The 11,660-nt window shown below is 42.4% G+C and overlaps 1 protein-coding gene across 15 annotated transcripts; it reads right to left on the bottom strand.

Annotated features, from left to right (window-relative positions):
- Positions 1–217: 217 nt before the first annotated feature.
- LOC123182552 (tyrosine--tRNA ligase 1, cytoplasmic) lies at positions 218–10,545 on the bottom strand. Of its 15 annotated transcripts, none has more exons than XR_006492241.1 (13): positions 10,261–10,545; positions 10,032–10,124; positions 9,792–9,951; positions 8,353–8,636; positions 8,141–8,234; positions 7,182–7,293; positions 6,947–7,044; positions 6,232–6,377; positions 5,060–5,970; positions 4,395–4,586; positions 3,683–3,742; positions 3,142–3,212; positions 1,864–2,053 (listed from the first exon to the last, which is right to left on the bottom strand). XR_006492241.1 is itself a non-coding variant. In XM_044595163.1 (12 exons), the coding sequence occupies exons 1-11, from the start codon at positions 10,314–10,316 to the stop codon at positions 3,162–3,164; spliced, it is 1,260 nt and encodes a 419-aa protein (XP_044451098.1). In that variant the 5' UTR covers positions 10,317–10,545; the 3' UTR covers positions 218–450; positions 3,142–3,161. The 15 variants fall into 15 exon arrangements, 6 of the variants coding, with proteins under 6 accessions (XP_044451098.1, XP_044451097.1, XP_044451096.1 ...); XR_006492242.1 differs by having other exon boundaries at positions 4,395–5,436; positions 5,593–5,970; XM_044595163.1 differs by lacking the exons at positions 1,864–2,053; positions 4,395–4,586 and adding an exon at positions 218–450 and having other exon boundaries at positions 5,865–5,970.
- Between the last annotated feature and the right edge of the window lie 1,115 nt (positions 10,546–11,660).

Raw genomic sequence — 11,660 nt, 5'->3', positions numbered from 1 at the left:
ATGTCGTGTCCTTGATCTAGCCAGCCAACACTCGCGCCTTTGCTCTCAGATTCCCCTAATTAATCTTTCTCGTCTAAGTAATGACCCCCAGAGTCCGCTGGGTAATTTCTGCTTTGTGGGTGCTTCTTATGGCCATCTCATCTTCTCCAGCAACAGGTCATGTCTCATTGTTGATGCGTTTACAGGTGTTAGTGTTTCACCGCCACAGCTGCCGGGCGACGAATGCACCGAGGTCTACTACGGTGCCCTCACGGGTCCCCTATGGTCACCCAACTCACATCTCCTTGTCACCAACCGATCCCACAGTTTCTTCTGGCATACTGCTAGTCATTCTTGGTTGAGGCCTTGTCCTTGCGATGGAACGGTCAAGCAGATCGTGACCTTCAGAGGCCAGATCTTTGGGATGGACTCTGGTGGCATGCTCTTTGCCGTGCATTTGGCACCTCAGATCTGCATACAAAAAATGATAGTAAGTTGGGAGGAAATCATGTCCACCATACGGCATCTTGCCAATGTATGCCTGGTGGCGTGTGGGGATATGCTTCTCATGGTCGGTTGTCGGGGATCATTTCCGGCGAGAGGGGATACCTTTGAAGCCTTCCGCCTCGACCAGTCAACTGGGCATCCAAAGTGGGTGCAGGTGGAGGAGTTGGGGAATTGGGCAATCTTCATCAGCACGGACAAAAGAAGCCAGCCATTATCTTTCATGAACCCGGAGAGGTGCGGAGGAAAGAGCAACCGAGTATACTGCTATTCCCATGATTCTGAACATTGGGCTGCATTTGAGCTGGGCAAGCCCGCCTCCGATCCAGACAACTTTGTTTCAATGAGCCAAGGCAGCATGGTGCAGCCTATGTGGGTTGCCCCCAGCATGTTCTCTCCGTCTCTCTGATGGATGTGCATTATTTTTATGCATGACTATTACTCCCTCCGATAAGAAAATATAAGAGCGTTTAGATCACTACTAATCTAAACGCTCTTACATTTCTTTACGGAGGGAGTATTTGCTAGCTGAAGCAGCTTCATCTAGAAGAATGTATGAGAATGTTTAAAATATGTCCATATCAAAATCATGTGATCATCGATAGGAAATTTGCCGTCGTTACTTTGGTACGTGTGATTGGAGTATGGTATCTTGTACTCAGTTTCAGATTTTATGGCAGTGATGTGTTGGACTATGATCTGATGCATGCCATCTGTTTCTCTGTCCCAAACCTGAACCGTTTACTGGAACGTTAATTCCAGTTTCTGGGTATTAGTGTTGGTTATAGCATTTTCATCTTTGTATTTCACATGTGCTTACATACAAAGGGCTTCATTCTTTAGATTGCATTGAAAGGTAACATATATAACGACGCGGAGTATCTGCTCAAATGAGCTCGGGTGAACAGTAAAATAAACTTTGATAAATGTTTTAAGTGCTTGCAAATTTTCATCATGAGATCACATTCATGGAAGGCTTGCAAAAATAAATAAAATCAATGCTCTAAAAATGCTACTTTCAAAAGCATTTTGGAGCACTGATTTTGTTCCTTTTTTTGCCATGCCTTACAAGAATGTGATCTCATGATGAATATTAGCAAACACTTACTCCCTGCGTTCCTAAATATAAGTCTTTTTAGAGATTCCACTACAAACTACATAGGATGTATATAGACATATTTTAGAGTGTGGATTCAATCATTTTGCTCCGTATGTAGTCCATAGTGTAACATGTAAAAAGACTTATATTTACGAATGGAGGGAGTAGAACATTTCTCAAAGTTTACCAAAAAACAATTCAGATTTTTGAATTTTGAATTTTGAATTTTATTGTTCATCCAAGCTCATTTGAGCTCTAGCTCAGATGGGTACTTTCGCATATATAAGGTTATATTCTTTATGATATCATACTTAGTACATGGCTAAGTAAACATATGTACTGGTTAATACTACTAAAGCGAGATCCCGTTGTTACCCAGAGTAAATATGTACATTCAAAAAGTCATGTGAGGCCGAGACGTCACCACAACACAAGTGATGCAACCAAGACTGCACAACGCCGCGACACCACCTGTCGCAAGGAGAAGACGAAGGTCATGCGAGGCCGAGATGGTTCCATGACACCTATGTGCCACCGACTAGGTTGCAAGGCACCGCCTAGCAAAGACATACGAAGGAGCACTCAAACAAGAACCACAAGAACAACAACAAGGATGAAGCCTGTCAGAATGGGAAAGACGTACACCCCCAAGCCACGGCCCTCCCGGGTGACAGGAAGTCGCATCCATGGCCGCCACAACGAAGCCATGAAGCTCGCCAACCCAACGAACAAGCGCCCACCAAAGCTGATAGTAGGACAAGGGGGACCTCCCCTACCACCCACGGCTGCACCCCATGTGGGGAGCAAGCCGCATCCATGGCTGCCATTTGCACGCCAAGGAACCACCGACCTGCGCAACCACAGCAGGCCGACAGACAGGAGAAGAGGTGCCAACAGCATTGCCCCGCACCACACCGGGAAGCCCCCGACCACCACCAAGCTCCACAGAGTGCCACCCATGTCGTTCGCACCAAAGCAAATGGGGGAGCCTGATCTACAACAGTGGTGCAGGAACGGCGCAGCCCCAACGGATCCGAGATGGACCCGGCCGGATCCAGCCGCGCACCGTAGGCAGAATTGGGGGCGAGCCCGACTTTTTCTCCAAAAACTATGAAAACTTCGGAGTGCCTGTAAAGATGAGGCGAGAACCAGCTATCTTAACTGTAACTGTCTTTTGTGAACTTTTTTTGCATTTACTTATGTGATACTGGAATCACACAAGGCCAAAACCAAGCTACAAAGTCTTCCATAATAAATTCAAAAATACTATTTACTTCTACACGTTGCATTTCCCAGGACGCACCATGGAAATCGCAAAGAATTTGCATCTCCTTGCACTTGCACAAATATATGTGATACTCCTGAGGCGATCTAGTATCTCCTCAACCCACTGGCATAAGTATATCCCTTAAAGGAAAAAGAATGTCCCAGAAGTCTATAAATACATGTCGCGGTAAAGATGGTAATACCTTGGAAACAATGTACTTTTTTTTTGAAGGAAAACAACATTCTAGCAGCACAATAATAAATATATGGGCGTTCTTCCCAAGCAAACTTACAGGATCAGATAATTTCTGTTCTACCAGTGAAACTCATGGATATCTACGGACTCCATTCGCCTGATATGACCCTGAAAATGAGTTTCAGAAGGTAAGCCGTAAGTGTCTGTAGCTTTTGCTTAAATTTATTTCACTAATATGCTCAAATTTGATCTTGTTTGTGAATGGCAGATTCCCCCTAACCACCACCTAACTGTCATGTTATTCCATCAGTGATGGCTATGCATGATAGCTGCTCATGTACAACTGAGAAGGGCTTACCAAAGAAATTGCAACACTCTTACTCTCTTGGTATCTTAAATCTCTCCCATGTTACAAATGACGTGGTGTTACAACTTACAAATACAATTATGTTGTGTTAAAGACCGCAAATTCACATTGATGCTGTCAAGTGTCAGCTTGAAACATCACTAGTCAAGCAGTAATCCAACTGCATGGTTCTGCTAGGTGTTCTACCAAAGGAAGTGGATACATAATTATTTGAAGAAAAAAACATAGATAATCATTGTAACTTATTAAAATTTTAGGGTAATAACCGTACCATAAGGTCGATAATTAGAGCTTGGGCTTCAGCGTTGCTGTTCAGGCAGGTACCAACATGCTGGAATTAAGGAAAAACCGTAGGCATTAATTATCAGAACAGGACAGAGTGTTGCTGGAAATAAAAACAAAATAGCTAATTTTATTCAGGAAAACATTTAGGTGTCCAAATAAATATTTTTTTAAAGTCTACATATGCATACAAATAATACAACAACAATGACAACAAAGCCTTTCAGTCCCAAACAAGTTGGGGTAGGCTATAGTTGAAACTCATAAGATCAAAATCAAGTCATGGTTCTGGGCCTTCTGGCACATGACTTGGTTTCTATGTTACATAAATTTGGTAGCGAAACTTTTGAGTGACTCCATTTGTACTAAGTTTCTAGCTATCCTGTGCTCGAATAATTTTGGTACTGCAGAAAAAACAGTAGGCATGTACTTAAACTTGCGTATATATATTAAATATGCCTGGATATTACCACAGGAAACTATCAAAAAATCTGAACAAAAAATAAATCTTAAATATCTGAAAGCACCCATCAAATCCCCCTCAGCAGTTCATCTACTGAAAAAAAAATTGGCGAGAAGTTCATCTACTGGTTCAAAAAGGACATGCCACACCGTTTCAACCCCAATCCTCTAAACTGGATGTTTTTTTGTTAATTAAGCAACTGAATTTAGGTACTACCCTCATACTTTCAAGTGCTTACCCTTACACATTAGAGGTGCCACCCACTTATACCCTTAATATTCCGATGTACCAACTCCTCCAAAATGGTAATCCAAAGCTTTCACAGATTGTTCATCAGACATCTTGGTTGGAGATGTTGGAAACCAACAAGAATAAATATCTGCTTAATTTAGCCAACGAAGGTGCTCCTGACCAAGATGAAAGGGACAATCTGGCCAAGTTGTGCAGATGGTGATAAGGAAGCGATATGTCGGAAGTAGCAACAAGTGACCAGTAAGAAGGCGACGGACAATGTCAGGTCACAAAAAAGGCTACAGAAAGGATCGAGAGGGCAAAGTCACATCAACAACAATTAGGGGCACCGAGCTCGATTCAATTGAAAAGACCATGGGAAACCCCCAAAAAAGCGACTAAATGATTTACGGTGAAATGGATGAATTCCCCACCATGCAGACAGATTCAAAATGAGATGATTTGGATGGAGTCAGATGGATGATGGACACGATGGCAATGGACACAAAGATGCAGCAACAGTGATTATGGACGAACATGCAGCACAACAGAGGAGAAGAGCAGGCAGAACTGAAGCAGCACACCAGCACACATATAACCAGCCCTACAAACCATCGAGCAAACATGACAGTAGAACCATGGCAAAAATGACCCAGTGCAGAAGAACCTCACCCAGCATCAACATCGCAGCAAGGCCCGACACCCAGTACAAGTGATAGCGTTGCAACTTGCAGTCAGCTCTTCCTCTTGTGTGTGGCAGCGACTGCGACACACCAGCATCAGCAGGACGGTTCCAGAGCTGGTGATGATATATTGATATGCACGGGCTGGCGATGACGCTGGATAAAGAGCAGCAACAAGCTCTGATCTGGGGAAGCTGCCGACGACGGGAAGGGCTACCGCTGCAATGGGCCAAGCCTGCAGGGTAGCTTCTACCACCCAAGGGCGTGCTAATGTAGCCCAGCGACAAGTGGCAGTAGAAGAAGATGACCGCCTGTTACCTAGAGGATACCGGGCAGCGCGGTCCAGACGAGTTAGAAAGCTGCAACCTGGCATCAACAGATCCGGCCAGAACGGTGATGCAGATGGCCAAACCATGCCTCCAAGTCGACCAGATCAGACGAGGATGGAGATTGACAGCGATAATGAGCTCAAGTCCGAACAAAATCAATGCCAGAAATGAGGAGAGGACAAAGGATACACACCCGGACAGTTTGGCCCGCGAAGACGACCTTGCTGTCGAGGAAGACGAAGACAAGCTGCTGCTACCATAGGGATACGAGAGAAGCTCGCCAAAGGAACGCATGGCCACATGAGACAAGAAGGAACGAGCTACCACTACATCTAGATAAAGATCGATGCCGCCACCAGGAGTGGAGATTGCTCCTCCCTGGACCAATGCAGCAGCGACGGAGAGTGGTGGCGCCAGGAGAGAACCTGGCACAAGGATGCTACCTCGTAAGGAAGCAATAATTACCTCTAATATTTTGCATATTCCTTTTTCAAAAGCCAACTTAACGTCGACAGGATCAAGATCGCCACTTTCATAATCAACAATAAGATCTTCCATGCATTCAAATGGCCTGTACATAGTAAAAAAATGTCAAAAATTCTTGGATATAATGTCGATTTGTATATATCTACAGCATTGTTAGCACTTGGCACATAATTCCTTGGCGAGCCAGAATTTATTTAGTTCATGTCCTATATACTGTAGATTCTGATTGCATAGATTTGATCATTGTGACTTCAAACATTCTACTGGTGAATTATGCCATTGACCTTTGATGCTTCACAAGAAACAGATACGAGCAACTTTTGGTAGAAGTGTCAAAGAACTTTACTTGTTAACACCACTCTGTTCCTTCTGCGCTACCTCAAACTTCCCAAACCAAGGGAAGATAACATATTTGATGTACTCCAAACATGGGTTGCATACTGCTACTTTTGGAGGACAGACAGCCCTGCTTATTTTTTCATTCAAAGCGCACTGCAACATACAGAAGTGCGATTTCAAACAACCTTATTGTACCCAAAAAAAAAGAAAAACTGTGGACAGGAGAGCAATGATTGACAACTAGAAAATGTACAAGAAGCAACATCTCTATCTACGTCCTTTTACATGGCAAGATTATCCAAAAAAGCCCATGCAAAACTGAACTACTCAACCCATATTTAGAAGCAGGGCCAGCCCTGGAGCAGGGCAGTGGGTGTGACGGCCCACGACCCAAGCTAATTAGGGGCCCATATCTCGTGTATTTCGTATAGCATGCGCTATAAAATGCAAGCTCAGCCTAGAGTTCATGGGCCCTACTTTGAAGTTTGGCCTAGGGCCCTTCAAATACCAGGTCCGGACCTGTTTAGAAGGACCAAAATAAAGAAGTTAAGAGGCTCCTGTACTGTAAAGAGTTTTCAGGCTCCTGTTAACATAAAATTGACAACCTCATGATACTGACCGGAAAATTCTAGAATTGAAACAGTCTAAGCAAATTTAGCTTGGAATGCAAAAGTTGTGCCAATAAACGAACTTCTCTATTGCTGAATGACTATAACACATACCTCCTTATCATGCATGAAGATGTTCCATTTTGGTTCCCTCATGTTATAAGGGTCCTTTAGTACAATATAAGGATTATCTACTAAATTAGGTAGTGTATCTGTACTTCAAGTTAAGGATCTATCTCATGAAATAAATATCATCATTCAAGCTCCAAACAACAAAGTACAAACAGAAAGATGCATCATAAACAATCAGGACTGCAAAAGAAGAAAAAAAAAGCCAGAATCAAGATACTGTGCAACATAATAGTTGGTTTGCTTTCTCTTTTTATGTCTTCACAATACTCTCTGGTTAGCATGACAATTTCTTGCTGATCCATGCTGAAGAGCCATATATCCGCCTGCAACTACAAAACAGAAGGATTTGTGTATTTAATGCAGGATCAAGATTATATACACATAAGCAGGATGCTCATAAACACAAGTTGTTTGTATCAGGTGCAAATGATTTTCTTTATTCATTAAAATAATTTTCCTATAATGGGATACTGAGATGATCACAAAAAACTATGGTGACCTAAACATTTTCACAAGATCTAAATTAGAACTTAAAGGCATCTACTCGAAAGAAACAATTGTGATACATTGCCGGTGGTACAGAAAGGCTACTTCATACCAAAGTGCTAGCTTACATCAAATATGCCAAGCCTACCTTTTTGCTACAAACTCTATTCAGGTTACTTCATATCAAAGTGCTAGCTTACAGTGACTATGTCAAGGAGTGAAATCCTGCCCCTTTTGCTACCAACTCTGTTCGGGTTCATTTCAGTTCAGAAGAAGACAGATACATGGTCTCTGAACTAAAACCACGGCAGTTATTTTGGAACGGAGGGAGTATTTGTGTTGTGTTCACTACCTGAACAAACAAGAACTGGTCTAGCTTTTAAAATCTCTACTGTTAAAGTAGCCGCACAAGTAGAAGTAATGAATGGTGCTCAGTCTCATGTCTGTCCTATTCATGTAACACAATAATAATATGTAGTCCCCTACAGTATATTGCTTCAGTTATGATGGGACCTTTGTTTTCCTCAGTTGACTGCAAAATTCAGTTTTTGTATAAGCCATGACTCTACTTAGAGCCAACAAAGCAACAAAGGTTGAAAAACGAAAGGTGCCTAGCAAAAATGGAAGCTAACAAAGTAAAGTAATCTTTGTTTGACAGGACATGGTGAATTTATTACTAAGGAAACCAACCTTCGGACATAATATAGCAGCAACTTGCATGCATGGGTAAAATATCACAGCAGCAGGCAGTCGCGGGTCATATGGGGCTGTTTCCGTGCAACAGCTGCTCATTAAACAATAAATTGGCTTGCTTGTTACAAGAACGAGAAACTATCTGGTAACACAATGTTCAAGGGTTTGAAAGTGAAAAAGGACCAAAAATTAGCATAAAAAGGGGATACCTTGCCATTCTTTTTAGAGTGCATTTTTTGGAGACATCCAGGGCAAGTGGCCAGTAATCAGATGCATGCCTTTCCAACACATCTGAGAACCATACAAGCTCTACCCTGTCAAGATCCATGCCAGCTGCTTTCCACATCTCAATATTGTAGCAGCCAATTTTCCTTATTACATATTTATTGCTGCAAATCCTATGGTTCCGTTGGGCAAACCAATCTGCTATCAATATTTTAACTATGTAACCAGCTTTGAGCATCTTGTTGACATAAATTGTCTTCAGAAGCCCCTGAAAGATAGAGCAGATATATGCAACCATTCCATTTGTAGATAATGTATTACAAATTTGGAAAAACTTGACGTAAGCAAATATCAGCAAAGAATGGCCTGAGTTGTGCCAAGATGAAAAGTGCATAGTTAGCAATTCTCTAAAACACGAACCAAGTAAACCAGCAGTGCAAGAAATATATTCCTCATGGAAAGGAAAGCAACAGAAACCTGACATGCCCAAACATTTTCTAATTTCACAATCTTTCTATTTAAGCTCAGTTTAAATGGCATTTTTTGGTTGCATGGATGAGGGTGCATAGGATGATCCCACTCAGGCCTTGAAGGCTGAACCTTTGTATGATCGCTGGGACAGGGTTGGGTGGGATGGGAACAGATGGGTTCATAATTAAAAAAATTGTATCCAAGTCATAAATCCATTGCTGATGACTACACCAAGGACCAGGAGGTTCCGAAGACTAAAGCTGAGAAGTGGATGAGGAAGGCTATGTCTTTCGTGCAGGAACATGGTGCAAGACCGACATCTGCTGCAGCCACTGCTGATGATGATGCTGGTATCCTGATGATTTCTGGAGCATGGTGAAGGAAGAGGTTCCTGCAAGTCTATGTGTGGCTTTATTTTGGTTTGGCCTGTATATGGTGATGTGGCTTACTTAAACTGCTAGACAAGTGATTAAGTACCAACAGGTTTTTGCCCAAAGCTTGCCGTTGAGATCAATAGTAAGAAGCTGGATTTCTGGTGTTGTCCATACTCGTTTTTTTCTTTCCACATCCATCTTTTGTTGTCGTACAACTGATTATTACCGCTCTGGGCAACAGAAAAGGCCGCTTTGAAAAATACATCATAATTCCAACCCCACTCATTAAATTCAAACGCTAATCATAAGAATTTGTTTGCATCTTTTGAACCATCCGAAACTAATCTGATTGGAGATCCAAACTAAAAGTGCTTAGAAGCACAAAGCTACTCAGGCTAAATAAAGCTGGACTGCAGTGAGAATGACCATATGGGTAGACAAGAGAAGAGAGGTGTGTGGTGTCTGACACGTAACAGGATAAGATGACAAAGTTCAGTGTAACTCAAACCGGGACCATCCTTGTTTGTCGATAACAAGCATCCGATAATGTAAAAGCAGTTGTTTTTTTGTAGCTATACCTGGGTTATGTCCATCCAGGGGGTTGGCTCAAACCAAACATAGCAAATGGGAGCATTCTTCTTCCGGAGCAGGAGCCGGAGTTCATCCGCATAGATGCACTGATCCCCGATGCTCCCCAGGGCCGCAATCCTCTCATAGCAACTCAACTCCACCGAATCCCTACAAAAGTACATGGTAAATTCACATGTGACATTCCCACAGCTTATGAAAGAGACATCGCAATCCATGTCAACTCCAACCTGTCGATGCTGGCAGCCACATCAGTGCAGCTATCCATGGTGGCAGTCTCGGAGGGTTGCTCCGTAGAGTTTGTCTCCAGCATACGTTGTTGCCTAGAGCGACATCAGAAGACGACGATAAATCAACAGGTTAGCACAGCTTTGCTATTTGGACAGGAGCTGTTGCAGGATTTGTAAAGAGGGCTTGAGATCTAAGGGGGCATGAATCGAATTGAAGTATAGACTATACCTCGCCATTCGGGTGGCAAAACCGACGCGGAGACGGGGCCGCGAGTTGGGAGGCATCGCTGGGGACTTGGAGGAGCCGGGAAGGGGCGGCGGCACGCTGCTGCTTGAAGTTCAGGAGCCGCAGGCGACCGCCGATGGGCCGGTGGAGGAGGTGGCAGCGGTGCAGGTGCTCCGGCGAGAGGAAGACGGGGAACGGTCGGGACGGAGGGCGGCGGTAGCAGAGCTAAGCGGCAGCGGCGGCGCCAAGGGAGTGCTGGAGAAGAGAACCGGAGGGCATTTGCAGGCTAGCAGCAGGGCCGGCCCCGATCTGGACCTGGGCAACCCGGCCCAATGAGCTGGCCCAAAAAATCGGCGGACGAACTGTTTTTTTTTTCTCTTTAGTTTTTTAGTCGTTTTTGTCCAAGAAAAGCAGCCTGGTAAATTTTAGGAGCTAGATACTTAAAACCCTATTGAAAATATAATCATATATTTTAGAAAATTGCTCAGCACATGTTTATAAAAAAAATTCAGTGTACATCAAGAAAAGTTCACCCTGTATTAAAAAACTGTTCAATGTTCGATGTATACAACAAAAAGTTCCTCGTATAATAAAATGTGTTCGATGTACACAACAAAAATGATCATCTTATATAATATAAAAAGTTCAGTGTGTATTAGAAAAGTTCTCTGTGTATTAAAAAACTGTTCAATGTGTATTACAAAATATTCGATTTATACAACAAAAATGTTCACCTTATTTCATAAAAGAACTTCAGTGTGTACATGTAAAAGGTTCACTGTATACTAAAAAAAGTTAATATTATGTTTAAAAAAATTCATCATATATTATAAAAAAGTTCACTGTATATTGCAAAACGTTTTTAATATACGATGAACATTTTTTATAAATAGATCCCCCTTTTCTCTTTCTTTCCTTGCCCAGTCAGCCCTACTAACTTCTTCCTCTCCCCTTTTAAGATTTATCTTTTGCCATCAATTTACTAACCACAAATTTATCTTTTGCATGTTGTTGTTAAATGGTCATGTGATGGTTAAAAAATATGTGAACTTCATATGCTATTCTAAGTTGTATTGAATTATAGTCACACATTATACAAAATTTTGATTTGATGCATATAGAACAAATCACTTTCAATTCTGTAGTTTGCCATCCAAACATTATTTGGAACTTCATTGAGATTCCATGAGCCAATTCATGAGCAACCAAACAAGCGACTTTGTATTCATGTCCATTACAATTTCCTCACTGAATTGGAGTCAAAATCAATTCAATACAGACATCCAAACGCATCATGCGTTCAGTCTTACATGCTAGGGTGCCCACTACATGTGGACAACAAAAGTTGATGCAAGTAGCCCAGTGAAAATGAGCCTTTCCTTTGTATTCTTGCTGCGCACTGC

The sequence above is a fragment of the Triticum aestivum genome, chromosome 1D (assembly GCF_018294505.1).
Source record: "Triticum aestivum cultivar Chinese Spring chromosome 1D, IWGSC CS RefSeq v2.1, whole genome shotgun sequence".
Lineage (NCBI taxonomy): Eukaryota > Viridiplantae > Streptophyta > Magnoliopsida > Poales > Poaceae > Triticum > Triticum aestivum.
Note: the sequence above shows the minus strand (reverse complement) of the source record. Positions and strands in the feature narration are given on the sequence as shown.

Coding starts and splice junctions, on each gene's coding strand:
- LOC123182552 (XM_044595163.1), bottom strand. CDS start 10,316: ATGCCTCCCAACTCGCGGCCCCGTCTCCGCGTCGGTTTTGCCACCCGA. Junction 9,952..10,031: donor GTGGCTGCCAGCATCGACAG/GTTGGAGTTGAC, acceptor GTACTTTTGTAG/GGATTCGGTGGAGTTGAGTT. Junction 8,637..9,791: donor CCTGGATGGACATAACCCAG/GTATAGCTACAA, acceptor TCTATCTTTCAG/GGGCTTCTGAAGACAATTTA.